Source organism: Notolepis coatsorum (assembly GCF_963971535.1).
Source record: "Notolepis coatsorum genome assembly, chromosome: 2".
NCBI classification, from domain to species: Eukaryota; Metazoa; Chordata; class Actinopteri; order Aulopiformes; family Paralepididae; genus Notolepis; species Notolepis coatsorum.
Window position 1 is genome coordinate 41,595,235 of NC_140166.1, and position 23,366 is coordinate 41,618,600.

The window sequence follows — 23,366 nt, forward strand, 5'->3', positions numbered from 1 at the left end:
CTTTAGTGTTGCACACAAAAGCCTTGCTGAGTTCAGGATCATCTTCCTTAATTTCTCCCACCTTGAGTTCTCTGTCAGGTAGTTCCTTTTGCCAAAGAAACGTTGGTCCTGTGAACCAGTTTGAGGTCTTGAGTTGCTCTGCAGTCAAACCTCGAGAGGCATGATCTGCAGGATTGTCTTCAGAGGCCACATAAGCCCATTGTTCAGGCTTTGTACTTGACTTGATTCTCTGTATGCGGTTGGCTACGAAGACTTGGAATCTTCTGGCGTCATTGTTAATGTAGCCAAGAACAACCGTGGAATCAGTCCAAAAGAACTCCTGCAGGTCTTGTATTTCTAGCTCACCCCGGAGCATGTCGCTGATTCGAACTGCAACAACCGCTGCAGTGAGTTCAAGTCTCGGTATAGTTGTGACCTTGGTTGGTGAAACTCGACTTTCCCATTACCAGACAGCAATGGACTTCGTCTGACTTGTTGATGGCTCGTAGGTAAGTACATTCACCATATCCAGAGACACTTGCATCCGCAAAATGGTGAAGCTCATACCTCTTGACATTGCCAAAACTTGAAGGTACGAAGCACCTTTTGATTTGCATTTTTGCCAGATTGGGAAAGTCTCTGATCCAGGACTCCCACTGAGGTCTTAGGTTTCTTGGGAGTTCTTCATCCCAGCCGATCTTCTCTCTACACATTTGCTGGAGTATCTGTTTCCCTAAAAGGACGAAGGGTGCCATGAACCCCAGGGGATCATACATAGAGGCTACGGTGGAGAGCACACCTCTTCTCGTTAACGGATTGGCTTTTATTTGAACTCTGAACTTAAACGAGTCAGATGTGACACACCACTCTACTCCAAGAGCTCTTTCCATGTGCGGTAAACTCAAGGCCATGTCTTGATCCTTGATTGCGGCACGTTCGTCTTCTGGGATGGTTGCCATCACATCGTCACTGTTTGAAACAAACTTGTGGAGTCTTAACTTGCCAGTGCAGCAAAGTTCTCTTGCTTCTTTAACAAGTTGGATGGCTTCCTTCTCAGTTTGAACACTTGTCAGACCATCGTCTACATAGAAATTTCTTTGAATGAAGCGCGTGGCTTCCTCACTGAACTGACCTTGCCCTTGTGTTGCCAGATGTTTTAGGCCAAAGTTGGCACAGCCAGGAGATGAGGCCGCTCCAAACAAGTGGACCTTCATCATGTAGACTGATGGTGTGGTTTCCAAGTTTCCCTTCTCCCACCATAGGAATCTCAAATAATCTTGATCTTCCCTTTTCACATGAAACTGGTGGAACATTCTTTCGATGTCACACATGACTGCGACAGAGCCCTTTCGGAAACGGCATAGGACTCCCACCAATGTATTCGTCAAGTCAGGACCGGTGAGCAGATGGTCGTTAAGGGATGTTTCTTGAAACTTGGCAGAACCGTCAAATACTACACGTATTCTTCCTGGCTTCTGTGGATGGTAAACCCCATGATGTGGAATGTACCAAGCTGACTTGTTGTCAATTTCTTCCTCAGGGACCTTCTCTGCATCGCCACGCGCAATGATGTCATCCATAAAGTTTACGTAGTCTCTGTAGTACCTTTGATCTTTCTTTAGTCTCCTTTCAAGACAATTCAAGCGGTGTATTGCACATATCTTGTTGTTGGGTAATTTCGGTCTTCCCTGTTTGAACGGTAATGGCATTTCATAGTGACCATCTTTCTTTTGTGTGATGGTTTCTCTCAACTTCGACAGGAACTTGAGATCTTCTTGAGACACAGGATCATGTTCTCCAGTTCTTTCTGAGAAGTCTGATTCAAGAACTCTTATGATGTCTGAGGGAGTCATTTCTTTCACTTTTGTTCGGCTCACATAGTGTACTTCAGTTTTGAGATTAACAACAGAAGATTTCACACCTGCCATTACTTGTCTCACTACTATGCGATGGCCGATTCCGATGGCGTCGCCGTAGTCTACGCAGGGATTCCCATGGCCAACAATACTCCATCCAAGGTCTGTACGCTGTGCATAAGGCTGACTTTCTTCGCCAGACACAACTTCCCTTGGAAGCAGGGCTTGTGAGCAGTTGTACCCAATGAGCAGACCTACTTCGCAGTCCTGCATAGGTGCGATCTCTCCTTGTAGGTGCTCTAGATGGGACCAGGCTTTTGCAGTTCCATCTGTCGGTATGTGAGTTCTGTTGGCTGGAATGAAATCCTGCGTGTAGACTGGCGGTAAAGATATCTTCTCACCAGAGAAAAAGCCACGGATTTGTAAGTTGTTTACTCTTTCAGAGCTTACTACCGTGGTTCTTGAGGTCATAGTAGAGAGCTTGAGTTTGACTTTCACTTTGGTTGCTTCCAAAGCTTCTGCTAACTCCGTTAGAACAAAGGTTGTGTCGCTTTGAGAATCCAACAGAGCGTATACCAGTACTTCTTGTGTTGGTTGATTTGTGGATGAAAGCCAGACAGGAATTATTGCAGCCGTTTGTGTGTTGGCTTCCTGAAGTATTACTCTATGTGAAGTAGAGGTTGTCGCTGCTTCCTTGTATTGTGCTGATTGGGGTCTTTCTTTGTACCATTGTTGACTTGTACTTGGCTTGTCTTCATTTAGCTTTAGCTTGGCTTGTGGTGGTCTTTGTCCTTCATTGGCTCGCTCCTCATGCAGACATGTAGGATGCTGCTTGTGGCACATGTCGCAAACATTCCTACTGTTGCAGCTCTTTGAGTAGTGACCAGACTTGAGACAACCAAAGCATAGCTTTCCAGCTTGAACAAATTTGATTCTGTCTGTAACAGGTATCTCCATGAACTTCCTGCATTTATGCAAAGTATGCCCGTACTTCTCACAGAAAATGCATGTTATAACAGTCTTTTCATTGGAACCTGTGGTTAGTGTCTTTGCTCCAAAGCTTTGATATCTTGGGCATTTTGGTTTTTCAGTCTCACCTTGTTTCAGTGACTGTAATGATGTAACAGGGTTGCAGGCAATTTTCGCTTCTCTTGTCAGAAACTTCACAAATTGGCTGAAGGAGGGGAATTGGTTACGCTCTTCTTCTTCTTGGATAACCATCCTGTTCCATCTCGCTGTTAGCCAATCAGGCAACTTTAAAAGAATTTTCCTGTTTTCATTACAGTCATTTAAAATGTCCAATGCCTTGATGTTGACCATGGCAGCCTCGCAACTCCTGAGAAAGTCTGCAAACTCTCTGAGCTCAAAGCTGTCCTTAGATCCCATCTTGGGCCATGCCTGGAGCTTGTCTCTGTATGCTTTTGCCATTGTAAATGGATTTCCATATCTCTCCTCCAAAATCTTCCATGCTGCAACATAGGCAGATTTGGTTCCGACTCCGAGTAAGAAATAGCCATCAAGTGCTTTCTTAGCTTGTCCACTTACATACCTACGGAGGTAGTATATCTTCTCCTTGTCTTCAATGCTCTTCTGATCAATCAGTATTTCAAAGGAAAGTTTCCAGTCATTGTATTTCAATGGGTCCCCACTGAATAATGAAGGTTCAGGAATTGGAATTCTGTTGACACTCAAAGCCCCTGCCAGCATCTTAACAAGCTCTGCTGTACTGTCATTTGAGGAGGTGGTCACAGCTTGTGGTACGGGAGACGTATACAGGGACAGAGGACTTGTGGGAGCAGGCACTTTGTTGTCTGCTACCCTCTCATGTTCTAGTACGTCTTTCCGCTCTTCTTCTGTGGCCTCCACTTGATCGTACACAAGAATTCTTGCTCGTGCTGCATTAAGACCTTTCACTGCCTCCAAATGCTGTATCTTTCTCCGCTTTTCCTCCAGAGTCCTTTGTATAGCTCCATGTTCTTCTTCCAGTTGAGCTTTAATTTTAGCTTCCTCTTCCTCTTGTTCTAAACGACGCTCTAAACAACGCTTTATGCCTGCTGCCTCTTGCTCAGCTATCTTCTTTTTAGCTTCTGCTTCTAGGCACTGCATTTCCAATTGTTCTTTTTCTTGTTCTTTTAACACTTCCAGAACAGCTTGGCTTGCAGCAGCATCAGCGACAGCATCTCGTCGCTTTACAGAAGAACTGCTTGAATGCACTGAGGTGCCTTTCCTGGAAGAAGTGGCAGAACCAGATTTATAGGCGCTTTTCCTGGAAGAAGTGGCAGAACCAGATTTATAGGTGCTTGAGTCAAAGAGAGAGCCTGCTTCTGGCCACTCTTTCTCTCCTTCTTCTAACACACTTCCCCCCAGTCTAAATGTGGCTCTGGATACAATTATCTCAGAAATCCCTGCACACAGATCCACTCTTAGACGTGTGTCCTGGTCTGGAGTTGAGATGTCACGTAGTTCATCATAAATATGCTGCACATCATTAGAAAGACCTGTGACATCTGTAATGATATCAGTAAGCAGCTCATCAGACAAATGTTCTGTTGATTGTGATAACGGACCTTTAGAAGATTTAACTTGTGTCCTCCATTTATTGTAAATGTAATTAAACCTTTGCTGCAGCGCTTTGATCTTATCCTCCTGCATTGCTTTACCCTTCTCTGTTAGAGTTCTGGTTCTTTGAGATTGTTTTGGTACCTCTTGCTGGGCTTCAGCACCTTCTACATGACCTTCTTCAGGTCGGTCTTGGGAATTTGCACTATCCCTAACACTGTCCCCTACTTCAATTGCAGGCCTAATTGGCTCTGTCATTGTAAATCACTACTTTAAATTGACCAAAATTTGTAAAGAAAAGATAGTAAATACACATTTAAACCTTTAACATGTGCTGTACTCGAATTTGAATTTAAATGCAGTACTCTCCGAACAAATCAAATTGCTTAATTCAATTGGCTTTCAAAATAACCTCCACATATATATTAAGCACTTCAGAACACTTAGGAACATAAATATTAAATGCCAATAATAGCCTTCACCTATAAATTATACGTGCTTTTTATAGGTTATAATTTCCAAAACACACTTTAAATTAGAAATGGGTGTTCAATCAGAAAATATTTATACTTTAACGTTGACACCTTAATGTGTACAAATGGTTAGCTTCAGTTAAATTATATAGGCAAATAAGTCAAAACGTTTTAGCACGCACACCACAGTAATTAGAATTCACAGTAAAATATATTATAGAAACGTTTACAAAGCACTCTTCTTGACCTGACCACTCTTAACTTATAATGTCCAAGTCCTTTATGGCTTTATCTTGAAACGCTGCTCATTATACTGTGTGCATCTTCTTACTTCTTTGTGTTTATGCGTGTAGTGCGTATTGTTTGTGACTCATCTGTCCTTTGATGTCAGCGAGCAGGCAGCGCAGCAAACAATTGTTGGGGAAGGTCCGCTGGACGCCGGCCTTAAACTTGGACTTGCTTCATCGCCCACTTGCATCGATGAACAGTCGAGTTTTCACTGTAACTCCTTCCAAGCACTGCAGACACAAGTGGTTTCCTTTCGACGGGTTTATTAAAGGCTTGGTCCTCCAATCCACCTCCAATCCACCGTGAAAACTTAAACAGAAACATACGTTGCGTCAGGTCAACACAAACAATAATATACACGGTATGAAAACAACACATCAGAAAAGCAAAATACAAACAAACATTAAATACCTCGTTGACTGCATGCTACATAAAAAGGGGTCTTATTCTTCTGTTCTTGGTAACAGTCTTGATAGTGGTACACTACACATAGTGGTACACTCTTAGAATTTAGAGAGCCTGTACAACTTGTCTCTGACCATTCCTGCCGCTTGCTCGCAGGTGTCTTAATCAGTCCCAGTCTCAGACCATCCCTGCCGCTTGCTCGCAGGTGTCTTGATCAGTTCCAAAGGTAAAAACGCGACAGCAACCTAACGGGACACCATATATGACCAGACGTCAAAATGAATATATTATAAATTGTAGCAAATTAAATAATAAAGAAAATAAGAAATGAAACATAAATACATTCTCAAATATTACACTTACAAACTGAAATATCATATAAATGATGAAACCATATAATGGCCACAGTTACAACCTTACTTCCTGTTTACGCGTTGACCTTGAGTGGCGACCATGTTAAATTGTGCCCATTGGCCCTCTTTCAAAATAGGCTACTGCTTCCTACGGTTTGTACCTATACCTATCACCTTATTTGTCATTTTATTAAGAGACATATTACATGTGTGTCAACTCTTACTTGCTTAGCTTCTGTATCCAGCCTCTGGCATTTTCTGGAAGGGTCCTCTGAAATGATGACAGTATCCTGCGAGCCTGACGAATCCAGGGATGATGGTTGGGACCCTGACGAATCCAGGGATGATGGTTGGGACCACTCAGATGAGGCTAGCGTGGAGACAGACTGCTCAGATGAGGCTAGCGTGGAGACAGGATAAATAAAAAAAAGATTATACACAGTTTCCTCATAAAGATGTCCCTTATCTAATCAAATGTAAGCTTCACATGATGACAAATAACTTAGTCATTAAATATAGATTACAAATGTAATCAAACCTGTGTCATATTTGATGGTTAGCACCCCAGTGGATGCATCTCTTGCTATATCCTCAAAAACATCGTCATGTTAGCCCTTTGAACTACGGTATTTTAAGATACAAAACCAGCTGGAGTATGGTGAACAATATTAAAGCTCTATTCTAAAAGGCTGCTTCTGTTCAAATACCAAATCGCTTTGGTCTCCTGAGGCTCGCTGAATTTAACATTCATCAAAACGCATCAATTATGTATCAAGTTGTCAACAACATGAATCACAGACTGTCTGAGCTTATCCCAGTCTGCCAACCACTGCACATCCACAACACAAGAAACAAGCATCTTATATCTGGCAAGAGGAGAAGGCTAAATTGTGCTAGCCTAAGCATAGCATGCAGGGGTCCACAGATCTGGAACAAGCTTGATGAAAATCTAAAAATGACTAATACCTTTAAAACCTTTAAAAAATCATTGAAAGAGGAACTGCTCAAATCATATCTCTAATTAAAATGATAACTTAGGAATAAAATTGTCTGTATTATGTATCTCTGTTATACGTCAGTTAGTAGGTAGGTGTATAAACCTACCCACGTCGTAGTTTTTTGTTTTGTTTTTGTTTGTTTGTTTTGTTTATTTTGTTATTGTTTTGTTGTTCATATTCTGTTTGTATCTGTGTTCAGGCTCCCTCCAAAAGCTTTAAATAGCTTCTTGGGAGACCTGGCACATGCACACAATTTGCGACATGTTATCACATGAGGATACTCGCATGTAAAATGTATCGTGTGTGTGTGTGAATAAAAATTCATTCATTCATTCATTCATTCATTCATTCAAATAACTTAATTGATTTCATACTGTAGGGCAAATTTACCTCAGAACATGGCGCGTAAATGTTCGTCACTAAGCCAATGTTAGCTATAGCTTGGTAATATACCCCAGGGCTTTCCTTGCATTTTTCCCGTTTTTTCCATTAAACTCAATCAACCATATTGGATACATTCTAATGCACTCACTCTCATAACACACCATTTCATAGTACAGATTACTTATATCATTCAAGGGTATTTCTCCATTAACATTAGCTAGCAAGACACCTTCCAAGCTAAGCTAAAACTCACCAAACCAAGGCCTCAACGTGAAATGGCGCCCGCACGTGCAGTCTTGGCCGTCGCTAAAATCTGTGGACTTAACAAAAGAATAACGTTGTTCAAATGCCAAATAACTGTTAATTGATTTCATACTGTAGGACAAATTTACCTCAGAACATGGCGTGCAAATGTTCGTCACTAAGCCAATGTTAGCTTGGTAATATCAGGAAATTTTCTCGATTTTTTTTTTCAAACGATACAATTCACAATCACCCCTCCACATTGTATTAACAACATTAACATTACCTCTTGCAAGTTGCTGGAAGCCAATAGCTACTGAATTAATTAATTAATATGTGATTAGGGGGAGAAACTTACCTGAGTTACCTCTGACTCGACGTGGAGAAAATGGCGTGTTGTGAAGATTTTTCAAGAGAAGGAGATGGGCGGAGCTTTCCAGAGTAGTTCTTACACCAGCCAATTAACTACGAAATATTTCACCAACACTGTCTGCATTTTACTCAAACTGTTGTTGTAATAACTCTGAAAGAGTCAATGTACTTTGACACTGCATATTTGTCTGTGAAATTTACTGTGTACTGAAGTTGATGACCAACTCCTTGGTTTTTTCAATGTTTAGTTCCAAGAAATGAGCCAATCTCCTTTTTATAGGCCCGGTCGTCACCTTTGTTGATGAGACCGATAAGAGCAGTATCATCAAATGTTTGCATATGGCACATGGCCTCGCTGTATCTGTAGTTCGCAGTATAGAGCACAAAGAGGAAGGGAGCCAAAACTGTTTTTGTCCAGACAAAGAACTGGAGAAAAGGCCAAATGCCATATCTCCTAACCTTGGTCGTTGCCATAAGAACACTGTCAGACTGTCACCTAGTGTCTTTGCCTAGTCAGACTAGTTAAAGCTTTGTACAGAGAAATATGTATTTAACACAGAAACTATATGACATGATAATATTTTCCAATTACAACGTATACTCAGAACACGGTCATCTCACTGTCATCTTTAACATCTTTCAAGCCCGTGCTGCCCTTGAAGCAAAGTGGGCCAGGAAGGACCCATGGCAGTGGGACCAACCAGTCGGCTCCAGAAAGTCCCATCAAGGGGAAGCCTGGCAGCGGGACCAACCAGTCGGCTGCAGAAAGTCCCATCAAGGGGAAGCCTGGCAGCGGGACCAACCAGTCGGCTGCAGAAAGTCCCATCAAGGGGAAGCCTGGCAGCGGGACCAACCAGTCGGCTGCAGAAAGTCCCATCAAGGGGAAGCCTGGCAGCGGGACCAACCAGTCGGCTGCAGAAAGTCCCATCAAGAGGAAGCCTGGCAGACCCCAGAGCTTGCATCTGGTAACACTGTACCTTTAACCCCCTCCTGCTTTTGTTTGAAAGGTTAAAGGGGATTTTTAAGTCCACTATGTTATTTCCATGGCTTAGGAAAGTTCAGAAGTAAGACTTAAACTCATGATGTCATCAGGTATAAGTCTGGGTGCTTCTCCATAGACAACGAATGGGAGATTGATTTTGTTGATGCACATAATGTTTTGAGGTGTTATTCTCAAATTAGCTTTATTCTCTAGTAGTGTTCTCAGCCCTGAAAGAGAAGATGTACACGTATACTCAGAACATGGACGCTCTCACTGTCATCTTTTTTTTTTTTATCCACTTTTTCTCCCATTTTCTATATTTTCTCCCATCCCAATTTTCGTATCATCCAATTCAACCCTCCCCTGTCACGAACACTGTTTCTTGCCTCCCACAAGCCGGCTGCAATGTGGACTAAGTCATACATAGCACAAGTCCCCTCCGGTACTTGAGGTAACAGCAGTCGCATCTTTTCACCTGCGCAGCTCGATCTCTCAGTGGCGAGGAGTAACGCGTGGGAGGCTCACGCTGCCCCCGACACTTCCTGATTCTACTGCGCAGGCGCACCAACCGACCTGTAGGAGTCGCTGTCCACAACGCCCGATCCCCACCCATTTGTTTCCCACCCCCTAATACGGCCAATGTGTATTAGTATGAACGACCAGCTAAACTGAAAGCAATGTAGAACGCTGGGATCGAACAGGCGATCCCAGCGTCTCCGCATTCGTGGCGAACGCCTTGCCCACTACGCCACGTAGCCGCCCTACTCTCACTGTCATCTTTAACATCTTTAACATCTTTCCCCATTCACTGTAACCCAAATGGAGCGGCTTCAAATTACACCTAATGACATCACACTTTTATAGGGGGTGAGATGATGATGTGTGTAAAGGACCTATATATATAAGACCTATATTAACCTGTTGAAAATGACAAAAATATGTCCCTTTAAGCCATTGACGGCTATGTTGAGGCAGAAAGGAACATAATCCTGGTCAGAACAACAGGGCAGACTACAATATATTTGCATTTGTTAGCCATGCTAGCGATCTAAACAATCAATCCATGCCAACGCTAGATACAGTGGTGAAAATAAGTATTTCACCCCTGCTGATTTTGTGAGTTTGCCCCCTTACAAATAAATTAATGGTCTATACTTTTCATGGTATGGTCATCAAGTTTCTCAAGTTTCTTTAATAGTTGTCATACAGAAGTACAGAATACTTTTATACAAAATGCTTCTTACTGTTACGCTCCAGAGACTGTGCAAGACAAGATAAGATAAGTATGAAATAAAATAACATAGTATAGTATGTAAATTAGAAGTAAAAAAATGAGGTAAAAAAATGAGGTCACAGTGTTCAGTATAGACATATGTACAATGTTCGATGCAGAATAGACGTAACTGAGTTACCATATAATATACAATACACAATACTATGCAGTGTACTAATATACAATACTATATAGTGCAAGGCAGAAATGGGATGAGGTGCAATTTAGGTACAATTTACAGTAGGTGTACGAGTTGTAGTGCAAATCCTTTATCAATAAATTTAAAGTGTGTTTGTGTGATCTAAAGTGTGGAGAGTGGGTGCTGCAGTGTGTTGTTTGTTTAAGTGAGTGTGTGCGTGTGGGTGTGTGTGCTGTGTGCATTTGATGGTTGTTGCATATTGTTTATTGTTCGTTTAGCAGCCTGATGGCCTGGGGATAGAAGCTTCTTCTGAGTCTTTCTGTGCTCGATCTTAACAGTGAGAGACAGAATATCACCCAAAAAAAATCCCAGAAAATCACATATGAATTTTAAACATGCATTTGTGTTTTATTGAGTAAAATAAGTATTTCACCCGCTAGCAAAACATGACTCAGTACTTGGTGGAGAAACCCTTGTTGGCAAGCAGCTGTCAGACGTTTCTTGTAGTTGGTCACCAAGTTTGCACAGATCCCAGGAGGGATTTTGGTCCCCTCCTCTTTGCAGATCCTCTCCAAATCCTTAACCCTTTCACTGCCACACGACAAAGGGTTAACCCTTTCACTACCACACTACAGAAGGTTAACCCTTTCACTACCAAACGAGAGACGGTTAACCATTTCACTGTGACAATACAGAAGGTTAACCCTTTCACTGCCACATGACAAAGGGTTAACCCTTTCACTAACACACCACAGAAGGTTAACCCTTTCACTACCACACTACAGGCGGTTAACCCTTTCACTGTGACAATACAGAAGGTTAACCCTTTCACTGCCACACGACAAAGGGTTAACCCTTTCACTATCACACTAGAGCAGGTTAACACTTTCACTACCCTATAGACGGTTAACCCTTTCACTGCAACAATACAGCAAGTTAACCCTTTCACTGCCACACGACAAAGGGTTAACCCTTTCACTACCACACTACAGAAGGTTAACCCTTTCACTACCAAACGAGAGACGGTTAACCATTTCACTGACAATACAGAAGGTTAACCCTTTCACTGCCACATGACAAAGGGTTAACCCTTTCACTAACACACCACAGAAGGTTAACCCTTTCACTACCACACTACAGACGGTTAACCCTTTCACTGTGACAATACAGAAGGTTAACCCTTTCACTGCCACACGACAAAGGGTTAACCCTTTCACTATCACACTAGAGCAGGTTAACACTTTCACTACCCTATAGACGGTTAACCCTTTCACTGCAACAATACAGCAAGTTAACCTCTTCACTGCCACATGACAAAGGGTTAACCCTTTCACTATACCACACTACAGAAGGTTAACCATTTCACTACCACACTACAGACGGTTAACCGTCTGTAGTGTGGTAGTGAAAGGTTAACCTTCTGTAGTGGTAGTGAAAGGGATAATCTGTAATGCCATCAAACAGTGACCTCGAGGCAAAAGACATGTGGGTTGGAGTTTAGTAACTTATTACACCGTGAATTTCTCCAGACCTTGCTTGGTAGAGCCTGAGGTCTGGCTAGCAGTAGCAACTACTCCGCTATACCCACTGAAATCCAATCCACACTTCAAATAAAAACTGTAAACAAAGCGGAGTACTGTTACTGTTCCTAATTTATGCAAATTACATGTCATCAGCTTGTGACTGCAACTTGTTCCTGTTCGCGGACGACTCAGCCCTGCTGGTCTCTGACAGGGACAAGTTGCAGGTTGAAAAAGCCCTCAGCTCTGAACTCGGCAGAATCTGCACCTGGCTCGCTGATAACAAATTATCATTACACCTGGGTAAAACAGAGTCCATTCTCTTTGGATCAAATAACAAACTCAGCAAGGCCAACGGCTTCTCTGTTACAGTGGGTGACAATATTGTCACAAGGAAAGATGAAATTACCTACCTGGGTTCTATCCTAGAGGCAAATCTTTCCTGTGACAAAATGGCAATAATAAAAAAAATTCAACCAACGAACAAGATTCTTGTACCGGATCTCCTCTCTGGTAAACAAGAATACCTTGAAGACTCTAACAGGAGCACTCATTCAAGGGTACTATGACTATGCTTGCACCTCATGGTACCAAAGCACCTCAAAGGCCCTAAAAACAAGACCACAAACATCACAAAACAAACTGGTCAGACTACTGCTTGACCTTACTCCTAAAACCCACCTCACCCCTGCCCATTTTGACAACCTAGGATGGCTTAGAGTAGACGACAGAGTACAGCAACTTGCAATGGGCCTGGTCTACAAGATACACTACACCACTAAGATACCCATGTACATGTCGAAATACTTCCCAAAGGTAAGTGAATTCCACGACCACAACACCATTGGGAGTTCCACAAATCATGTTCAACCCAGATTCGGCTCAAACAAGGGACTAAACACGTTTCGCAATTATGCCAAAACAATGTGGAACGCCCAACCCACTGCTGAAAAATAATGTGAATCCCTTCCCTCCTTCAAAACCACTCTCAAAGAGCACCTACGGGTGGCTGCAATTCGAAACTGGCCCCGGTAAATGTCCAACCCCCCCCCCCCCACCCAACCCCTTGCAATGTACAGTTTCTTCCCTCTAGAATGTATATATATTTTTTTATGATCTCTTTCTCTTAAAGAGTACTGTATATTTGTATATCTTGTATGTCATAAATGTCAGGATGAAACAGTACTGTATATCTGTATGTCATAAATGTCTTGATGAATTGAAAATGGGGGACCCTGATGTAAACAAGATGAAAGTCTTTTTCTGGTCTGCATCCCCTTAACAATTGTTTGTATTGAGCCGTACTGTATTGTACCCATTCTGCAATCTGTTTTCAACAGATTCAAAAAGTTTTCAATCAATCAAAGTACCATGTTTGACAACATTGCAGATTCTAACTTTAAACACTGCAATGGAGACTTAAACACAAACTGCCATTTAGCCTTGGAAGTAACCTCTAATTATCTTTGCCGTCTCCCCCAGAAGCCATTGGAGACCCCCCTGGGCCTCCCTCTCCCTCTCCCTGCCTCAAATTTGGAACTCACCCCAGTGGCTGCCCTACCACCTCCTCCCTCTGAGAACCCTCTGCCCAACCCACAAGTCCCTGTCAAGAGGAAGAGAGGCTGGCAGAAGGGCAGGAGCCGCAAGTCCCGCAAGCCCCTGCTGCCCTTGAACCAAAGTGGGCCAGGAAGGAACCCTGGCAGTGGGACCAACCAGTTGGCTGCAGAAATCATAATCAAGAGGAAGCCTGGCCGCAAACCCCGGAGCTTGCATCTGGTAACACTGTACCTTTAACCCCCTCCTGCTTTTGTTTGAAAGGTTAAAGGGGATTGTTAAGTCCACTATTTTATTTCCATGGCTTAGGAAGGTTCAGAAGTAAGAATTAAATGATGTCATCAGGTATACGTCTGGGTGCTTCTCCATAGACAACGAATGGGAGATTGATTTAGTTGACGCACATAATGTTTTGAGTTGTTATTCTCAAATAAGCTTTATTCTCTAGTAGTGCTCTCAGCCCTGAAACAGAAGATGTACACTGTGACAGACTCGGGGGTGTTCCGAGTTGTCACTAGACTGGATTTACCAAAATACACACGGCACACAGTAGAAGCAAGTTTAACAGCAGTTTTAATGTTGTTTAGGGGGAAAGGAGGGGTTCGTGTGATCGTCAGCCAGTCCGTAATCCTAGAGACGCGTCTTGGTCCGTTAGCGGGGTTCGGTGCACAGAGAGCGGTTCTCGTACGGGTGGGGGATGATCCGGGAGAAGAGACGTCAAACAAGCAGGGGTCGATGCACAGGTGGGTTCTCATACGTTCAGGGGATATAGCACACAGCAGGGTCCTCCTTCCAAAAGCAGATACACACAGCATGGGGTCACACAGACGGCAATCTTTCCTCCTCTTCTTCTCTCTTACTCACGTTCACGCCGGCTTCACCTCAGCCTCAGCTACTCCACTCTGTCTCCATTTTCTATCTTCCATGATGGTGTGGTGATTGCGCTCACCTGTCTTGGGCGTGTCTGACACAGGTGCGCTTCATCTGCGCTGATGCGCTATGCTCTGGCGGGAGTTTCTCCGGAACTCCTAATATGGGCATATACCCCAGTACCTTGGCCGACACATAGCGGCCGTCTATTACCACACCAGCCGGTCTGCCACAACACGAATACTCAGAACATGGACGCTCTCACTGTCATCTTTAACATCTTTAACATCTTTCCCCATTCACTGTAACCCACATGGAGCGGCTTCAAATTACACCTGATGACATCACACATTTATAGGGGGTGAGATGATGACGTGTGTAAAGGACCTATATATAAGACCTATATTAACCTGTTGAAAAGGACTAAAATATATCCCTTTAAGCCAATGACGGCTATGTTGATGCAAAGATGGATGCATATAGACTTGTTCGCCGACGACGTCATGATAAATATGTGCGCGCAGACCAGAGGCAGAAAGGAACGTAATCCTGGTCAGAACAACGGGGCAGACTACAATATATCTGCATTTGTTAGCCATGCTAGCGATCTAAACAATCAATCCATGCCAACGCTAGATATGTAAAAGGTGAAAGACTCACACTCACAGCCATGCTGATTTGGCTAAATGACATCCAGCCGTTTTCATTTGAAACAACTTTTAGTCCGGGGGGAGTGTCATGGTTTCTCCATAGAGCCCCGTTGTACTTCTTTTGGCGCAGCAGCTCGCGCAGGTCCGGGGTAACTTAGTCACGTGACTCAGTTGGTATTGCTGATTGGCTCGAACACGGTATGTTTGTAAACAGCGAACAGGTCTAAATTAGCTCATAAACTTGTTGGATGAACATCATGATCTCTATGAAACTTGATCACAGTCAAAACATAATGTTTAAAAATTCCATTTACTCTGTATAATCTGTAACGCCATCAAACAGTGACCTAGAGGCAAAAGAGCCCTGCTTGATATTGTTCTTTGTTTACTTTTTTTTTTGTTTCTGTCTGACGTGTGGGTTGGAGTTTAGTAACTTATTACACAGTGAATTTCTCCAGATTTCAAATTTAGAACTCAGCCCAGGGGCTGCCCTACCACCTCCTTCCTCTGAGAACCCTCTGCCCAACCCACAAGTCCCTGTCAAGAGGAAGAGAGGCTGGCCGAAGGGCAGGAGACGCAAGCCCCTGCTGCCCTTGAACCACAGTGGGCCGGGAAGGAGCCATGGCAGCGGGACCAACCAGTTGGCTGCAGAAATCAAAATCAAGAGGAAGCCTGGCCGCAAACCCCGGAGCTGGTATCTGGTAACACTGTACCTTTAACCCCCTCCTGCTTCTGCTCACATCTCTCTAATAATAATAATAATAGATTGAATTTGTAATGCACTTTTTGTTCGCTGGGATCCCAAAGTGCTACACTACAGGGTTAAAGCATAGTTAAAAAAAATAAAATAGTTATTAGTAAAACAAATAAAATAAAATGCAGAATAAAAAGATAAAAATAGAACATAGTTAATTAAAAACATAGTATAAACAGAAAATTTAAAAATCAACAGCACAAAAAAAAAAAGCTAACAGTCAAATGCCTTTTTGAACAGGTAGGTTTTCAGGCCTGCTTTAAAAGAGTCCATGTTAAGGATTGTGTTGGCAGAGGACCCAGGCGCAAACAGAGACGAGGGAGAGGTAAATGTGAATTGTCAAAGTGAGCACTGCACTGCTCACCAGGGGTGAAGTGTAATCAAAATACTTCAAAGGCAGCAGTAAAACAAAGCAAGGTAAAGCTCAGCTAAGACTGGCAGAGGGCAAAAATACAAAACAAAGAATAATCTCATAAAGAGAGCAAGTCCAAAAATGTACAAAACAAAAAGACACGTCACAAGAAGGTGCTGAAAATACAAAACAAAGAATAATCTCATAAAGAGAGAGCAAGTCCAAAAATTTACAAAACAAAAAGACACGTCACAAGACGGTGCAAAACATTACCAGGTGAGAGAGCCAGGATACACAGGGAGACAAGACTAATCCAAAAACGTCAGGAACAGACCAAGGGGAACAAGGCAGGAAACGCAATGACGCCACGGGGAGACAAGGGGTACACAGGCATAAATACACAGGCTGATTAACACAAGGGGGTAATTGGTAACAAGACACACCTGAGAGGGAAGGTAGAACTAACTAACACAAGGGGGTAATTGGTAACAAGACACACCTGAGAGGGAAGGTATAACTAAAGGCCCTCCCATAGTCGAGCAGACTGTACACAGAGCAGACTCCGCGGAGGTCCGCGCGGCTCTTTGAGCTTTGATCTCAGCGGACAGCAGACCCACAGGTGCGAAGCTACTATTTTCTGACGCGCGGACATCCGCGCCGCTGACTTGGTGTCACACAAAACGCTGCTCGGCGTTTTGGTTGACATCGAACTGCATTTAATGTGACGCCGATCTGCATTTTACTCTGACCACTCGCTCCGTGCCAAGAGAGATGTTTGAATGGCTTTTCTAAATGAAGTGTGTAAAATTGCCAGTTTTATTTCGAAATATTGGAAACGGAGATAATGTTATCTCCGTTTCCAATATTTTGAAATAAAACTGGTGCTTTTATTTCATGCAATGCGTGTTTGTCATTTCAGCACCAGCGCTGTCCACCTCAAGCCTATACGGTACATTGCATCTCGCTGCCTATATACCTGTTATTCAAGTGCGTAAAACTGCCCGTTTTATTATCGAAATATTGGAAACGGAGATAACATACTCTTTATTTTGACATCGGATGACGACGACATGACAGAAGTTGAACAGCGTGGGGACAATTGTGTAAACTGGCGCGTGACATGTAGGAAATTGGTCCGCGGAGGTCCGCTCGACTATGAAGGCTCAAAGAGTCCAGTGGACCTCCGCGGAGTCTGCTCTGTGTACAGTCTGCTCGACTATGGGAGGGCCTTAACACACAGGGGTATAGGAAAACACCATGGCCAAAATACACCGGGGAAATAAACAGGGAAGCATACCAAACTAACCACACAAGAAAAGACTGAACACTAGACAGAGTAAACAACCACCAAACAAGGAACTAATAAATAACAATTAACAAGGGAACAAGACTAAAGATAACACAAGGCTAAAACACATTGGAGACAACACTAAAGCCAAGAATAAAAGTCTGTGCAAAGGTGGGGGCTGTTGAGGAGTAGAGGAAAGTCTGTGCAAGGGTGGGGGCTGTTGAGGAGTAGAGGAAAGTCTGTGCAAGGGTGGGGGCTGTTGAGGAGGATGGAAAGGAGAGAAGGGCCCAGGGACAGGCAAACCCTCACAGTCCAGGCTCTGTGGTGCCCTCAGCTGGATGGGGAGGCTGTTCCACAGGTGTGGTGCAGCCGAGCCGAAGGCTCGCTCACCCATGGTGCAGAGCCGGGTATTGGGGACCTGAAGGAGCAGGCTACCTGCGGATCTGAGGGTGCGGGTGGAGGATTGTGGAATGATGAGTTCCTGAAGGTAGAGGGGTGCGTGTCCGTTTATGCAGTTATGGGTGAGCGTCAGGATTTTGTAATTGATCCGGGATGAGACGGGGAGCCAGTGTAGTGAGTGGAGGATGGGGGTTATGTGATCTCATCAGGATCCTGGCAGCGCTGGCAGGATCAGGATCTCTCTCCCTCCCTCTCATTTCACCCCAGCAGCAGAGCCCAGCCAGGCTTCTGACTGGCGCTTTTCCACTACATGGTACCGGCCATTTAATAATGGGGGTACTACCTACAGTGGAAAAATAAGTACTTAATACTGCTTTTGTCACCAAGTACTTTGTTTTCCACTGCAGATAGTACCCCGGGCAATGGGGGCAGGGTTTACTGATTGGTCAAACACACGGCACAGCTGCTTGTATCCGTGTACAGTTTCATTCATAAAACAAGGAAGTACTCTTGTATCGATTTAGGACCAGTTTAGGACGAGGGGAGGACATTTATCTTTATTTGATAACGTTAAAAGTAAAGTTAGGCTTTGTTCTCGGCTTCTGGACTCATTCTAAAAAAGACAAGAGAAAAAGAGAGAACGTGACCGAGTATTGGTCAAAGCAGGAATGAGAGTAATAATTTTTTTTTTGTATCATGGCAGTTACGTTCTAAAGCACATAAATAAGCATCAAACACTCAACAGTTGATTTACTGTGTAAACAGACACTATTATAGTTTCAGTTTCCTCAGAATTTCTCCTCTTCATTCATAAATTTTCCACCGCAGGGTACTGTTGTAGTGGACCTCATATTGTTAAAGATATAACGTTACATGCATTAAAAGAAAGCGGAAAAAAAGAAATACCCAGCGATTCTGTAGTTACATTAATATTGTGCTCTCAGAACAGTCTTATGTTTGTAGGTTAATTATTTAACGTTTAACTCTTTGACTGCCACCAGCTTTCGTCATCTTTACTAAATGGTGCCAGCGTTATTGACCATTTTAGCTATGTTTGCAGACCCATCGTGTGTTCTGTATTATAGCTATGGAGACAATAGTATGGCTCATTTTACAGGCATTGTTCATAGTCCATTACTGACTAATCAGTTAATTTCTACACACTGTAGTTTGTTACACGCTACACACTAAACATCGCCCTATTTCCAATTTTTTTTCATAGATCGCATATGACGTGTTTTATGCAATAAGCCCAAATCGTTCTGGTTGATCGCCTGAAGCCCCAAATACTCCCAAATCAAAAGGTATATACCATGTACATATGTGCCTTCACAAAATCATCAAGGGGGTTGGGGGGTATTTAGTACTGGTACATTTGTGACATAAACGGTATTCAAATATACAGTACTGTTACCCCTAGATCCTGACAGAGTATATACATATGATGGGGAGGGGACTGTACATTAGGAGGGGGTGGGTGGGTGGGATAGAAATATACATACGGCGGGGAGGGAATATATACATGCGGTGGGGAGGAGACTGTCTATCTAGGCATGCATCAGAACAGTGCTTCTCAAACTTTTTCTGTCAGGCCCCCCTTTGGCGGACCAAAATATTTTGGGCCCCCCCCCCCCCCCCTCGCCCCAACAAAATAGTCATGAAATGGGCCATGTTTAAATTTATTGAAATAACACCAATATCGTGACCTTTCAAATTGTGCAACCACTTTACAACTGTGCAACAACATAACAATACTGTCCAATACACTCAAAGACTGTGATTTTTCAAAAATACAGACATCTTGTAACATTGCAATACAATCCAATGGACACTCAAGACTGCCTTTTTTTTTTATATATAAATAGAGACATCTTGTAACATTGCAATACAATTCAATGGACACTCAAGAAAAAAATAGATAGAAAACCTTGTGAAAAACTTGTGAAAGAACTTGTGAAAGAACTTGTGAAAGAACTTTGCAATTTGTGCAAAAAAAGAGAAAATGTAAGTAAATTATGTGAGTCATCACAGCATTAGTGGCTGCAATGAGCCTGTTTTGCACTGCACATCTTTTCAAAACGAGGTTGCAGGCTTGATACTGCCACTCTCAAGTCATGCTCAATGTTGAGCTTAGACCTGTGCTTTGTCTTCAGTGAAGCAACAGCTGAAAATCCAATCTCACAGAGATAGGATATGGCGAAGGGAAGAAGGATGCCCACAGCCCTCTGCCCTATGAGTGGATGCTCCCTCTCCACACCAAGCCAGAATTCACTCAGTGTCTGAGCTGTAAACCTCAGCCTCAGGGTGGAGTCAGAGGTCATTTCGATGAGTTGCTCCTCTTCAGCAGAGCTGAAATCAGCAGGTGCTGTAGATAGAGAGATACTTTATTTGTAATTAATTGCAAATTAAACACAACACATTTCAGTTTTACAACAATCCATTCCAGCTAGATAGTAGCATATTATTATTATTATTATTATTATTATTATTATTATTATTATTATTATTATTATTATTATTATTATTATTATTATTATTATTATTATTATTATTATTATTATTATTATTATTATTATTATTATATAATGTACAACATAAATAAAATGTATGTAGCCTACAGCACAAATGTCATAATTAGTCAGTCAATAACATAAAATACCAACCTGCTGCATTGAATGGATCATCATGGTCATACTGAGCACTGTTGTTAGGGAAGTATTTAAAAAATCCTCTCAGGGAAGAGATGTGCTGCCTTAGACAGGGGATCACTGTGGTGACTTGAGAAACACTGCTTTCAGCAAACTCAGTCAGGTTCTCAAAGGCATCAGTCTGTTGTTCATCAAGGCGCCTGCCCCACATCTCCAGCTTTCCACTGAATGCAGTGATCTTGTTTGCCAGGTCAGGTAGGTATTTATCTTTGCCTTGAATTGAATTGAATAGAATACTTTATTTAGATGTTTGCAGGAAAAAATCACATGACAGTACAAGGTCAACTAAATAGGATTAAAAAACCCAAGAAAGCCAATGGCTTGTTTCAATTGGGGTCCTTTTGTAATCAATTCATATTACATTTAGTGACAAACAGACAGACACTAGTCTACTCTAGTTTAGAGTAGACATGACAGATACTAGAAGACAAAAAATATCAACATACCTTGAAGCTGAAGGTTTAATTCATTCAGCTTTCCAAAGACATCGCTGAGATAGGCCAGTTTCATCAGAAATTGTTCATCATTGAACTTGCTTGCAGCTTCTTGCATGCTCTCCTCCTCCAAGAACACCCGAATCTCCTCTCGTAGTTCAAAGACTCGCGACAACACCTTCCCTCGCAAGAGCCACCTTGCCTCGCTGTGAAACAGCACTGCAGAATGGTCAGCTCCCATCTCCTCACACAGCGCAGAGAACAGGCGCGCTTTCAGGGGTCGGGTTTTGATGAAATTTACCACGTTTATAACTTCTGTCAAAACCTCATTCAGCTCAGGGCTAAGCTGTCTTGACGCTAGCGCCTCTCTGTGAATTTACAGTGCGTCCATTGCGCGTTTGGCTGCCATGGCCTGCGCACCGTCAGAGCAAAAGCCCACACAGTTCTCCCATTTCAGTCCATGTTCTGTCAGGTAACTGTCAATAATTTTGAAGAGCTCATCAGCTGTCGCTCTGTTTTTGACATATTTGCAAAACAGCAGATCTTCACTCAGTGACTGGGAATTTACAAAGCGAACATAGGAAAAAAGCAAACAGTCTTTATTGCTGTCAGTCTTTGACAAGGCAACACGCATGTCATCCTCAAGGCTCAATTTGGCCCTATATTTTGTTTTCAGAGCTGTCATGGATGAAAAGCCAGCTTCACACAGATATGTGGTGCTGAATGGTATCAACACCTTAACTGCTGCATCATGAGATACTTGGTACTCAGCACCACACTCTGAAACTAGCTCTCCAGGTGGTATCAGATGATATTTCAATGAGTTCTTCCAAGAGTTTGGATGGAGATGTGTCAGGAAGCTTTGTCTCAATGTTGTCTGTAAAGGTTTTTTTTATCCAGAGTGACTTGGTGATCCTTTTCTGTGTTTTATTAAATACATGATGGGCGGCTACGTGGCGTAGTGGGCAAGGCGCTCGCCACGAATGCAGAGACGCTGGGATCGCCTGTTCGATCCCAGCGCTCCACATTGCTTTCAGTTTAGCTGGTCGTCCGTACTAATACACATTGGCCGTATTAGGTTGTGGGAAACTGATGGGTGGGGATCGGGCGTTGTGGACAGCGACTCCTACAGGTCGGTTGGTGCGCCTGCGCAGTAGAATCAGGAAGTGTCGGGGGCAGCGTGAGCCTCCCACGCGTTACTCCTCGCCACTGAGAGATCGAGCTGCGCGGGTGAAAAGATGCGACTGCTGTTACCTCAAGTACCGGAGGGGACTTGTGCTATGTATGACTTAGTCCACATTGCAGCCGGCTATTTATTTGGAGATATCGACTGCTCGGGTGGTTGGGGCGGGACAGGCGGGGGGGGGGGGGGTTGGAATGTCTGTCTAATGTATTTAGTGTTTGTGGTGTGTTTTAGTTTTTATTTGGTATATTTGTACTTTGTATATTATTTATTAGTTAAGTTAGGTCTGTATCTATTATTTATTATTGTTTTGCCATTATTATTATTATTATTATTATTATTATTATTATTATTATTATTATTATTATTATTATTATTATTATTATTATTATTATTATTATTATTATTATTATTATTGTTGTTACTGTTGATGTTGATATTGTGTTGTTGGTTGTTGTGTTAAAAAGAAATGTAAAAATTTAAAAAAAAAGAGACATTTCCGGGCCCACCGGACCCCCCAGGACCAACACCCTGACCTCACTCTGCCGCTAGATTGTGGCTTTAACTTTCTCGGCCGCTGAGACCCAAAGTTCAATGCTGGCCTGTCCAACCCCAATCACACAGTACACAGTGCAGTAGAGATTTCCATATAAATGATATCCAGCAGTGTCAGAGACCAATTAATCATTGTGAGTTTCTCAGGTTCTTTCCACCACCTTATGGCTATCAGCTTCTTTTGCAGTAACGCCCGCCAGAATGATTATTTTTTGTTGTATGGATGCCGGTAGTAGTGATATATCATTTAGGAGTAGTGTCGCTGCTGTTTACAAGTTACATATTTGAAAGTTTAGTTGTTAAGGATTTCCAAAAACAAGCTACTGGTGGGCAATCCCAAAACATGTGCATATAAGTGCCAGTGGTCCCCAGAGCGCACAAAGTGCAACGGGAGTCAGCCACCAGTCCCATAGCATACAGCTTCCTAGGTGTATGATACGTCCTATGGATATAATTAAAATGTATTTGCTGGTGATTAGGATTATATCATTAATGTATAGTAAAAACAATTTAGGTCCTAAAATTGACCCTTGCGGCACACCACATCTGAAAGTGAAGACCTATATTCCCCTATCTGCACAAATTGCCCGGGGACCAATCCAAGTACTCTTGTCCGTCTTCGTCAGGGACGCGACAGCGTTAGCGATCTGTTCTGCATGTCTTTCCATTGGGTTCATCTTATCGGGAGGGGAAACCCTTGCAAGCACGGGGGGAGAACATGCAAACTCCACACAGAAAGGCCCGGGAGATACCCCACCTGGGTAACTGGCAACGCAGCAACATGGTCCCCAAGCG

At 42.9% G+C, this 23,366-nt stretch overlaps 1 protein-coding gene across 1 annotated transcript in view; it reads left to right on the plus strand.

Moving 5' to 3' along the window:
• Positions 1-23,366, plus strand: part of LOC311223330 (uncharacterized protein) — a gene marked incomplete at both ends in the record, with an annotated part of 76,060 nt that overhangs the window by 27,428 nt on the left and 25,266 nt on the right. The window contains 4 exon segments of the mRNA XM_084308122.1: positions 8,555-8,875; positions 13,307-13,600; positions 14,352-14,427; positions 15,370-15,599. Coding sequence (XP_084164248.1) covers positions 8,555-8,875; positions 13,307-13,600; positions 14,352-14,427; positions 15,370-15,599 — 921 coding nt within the window.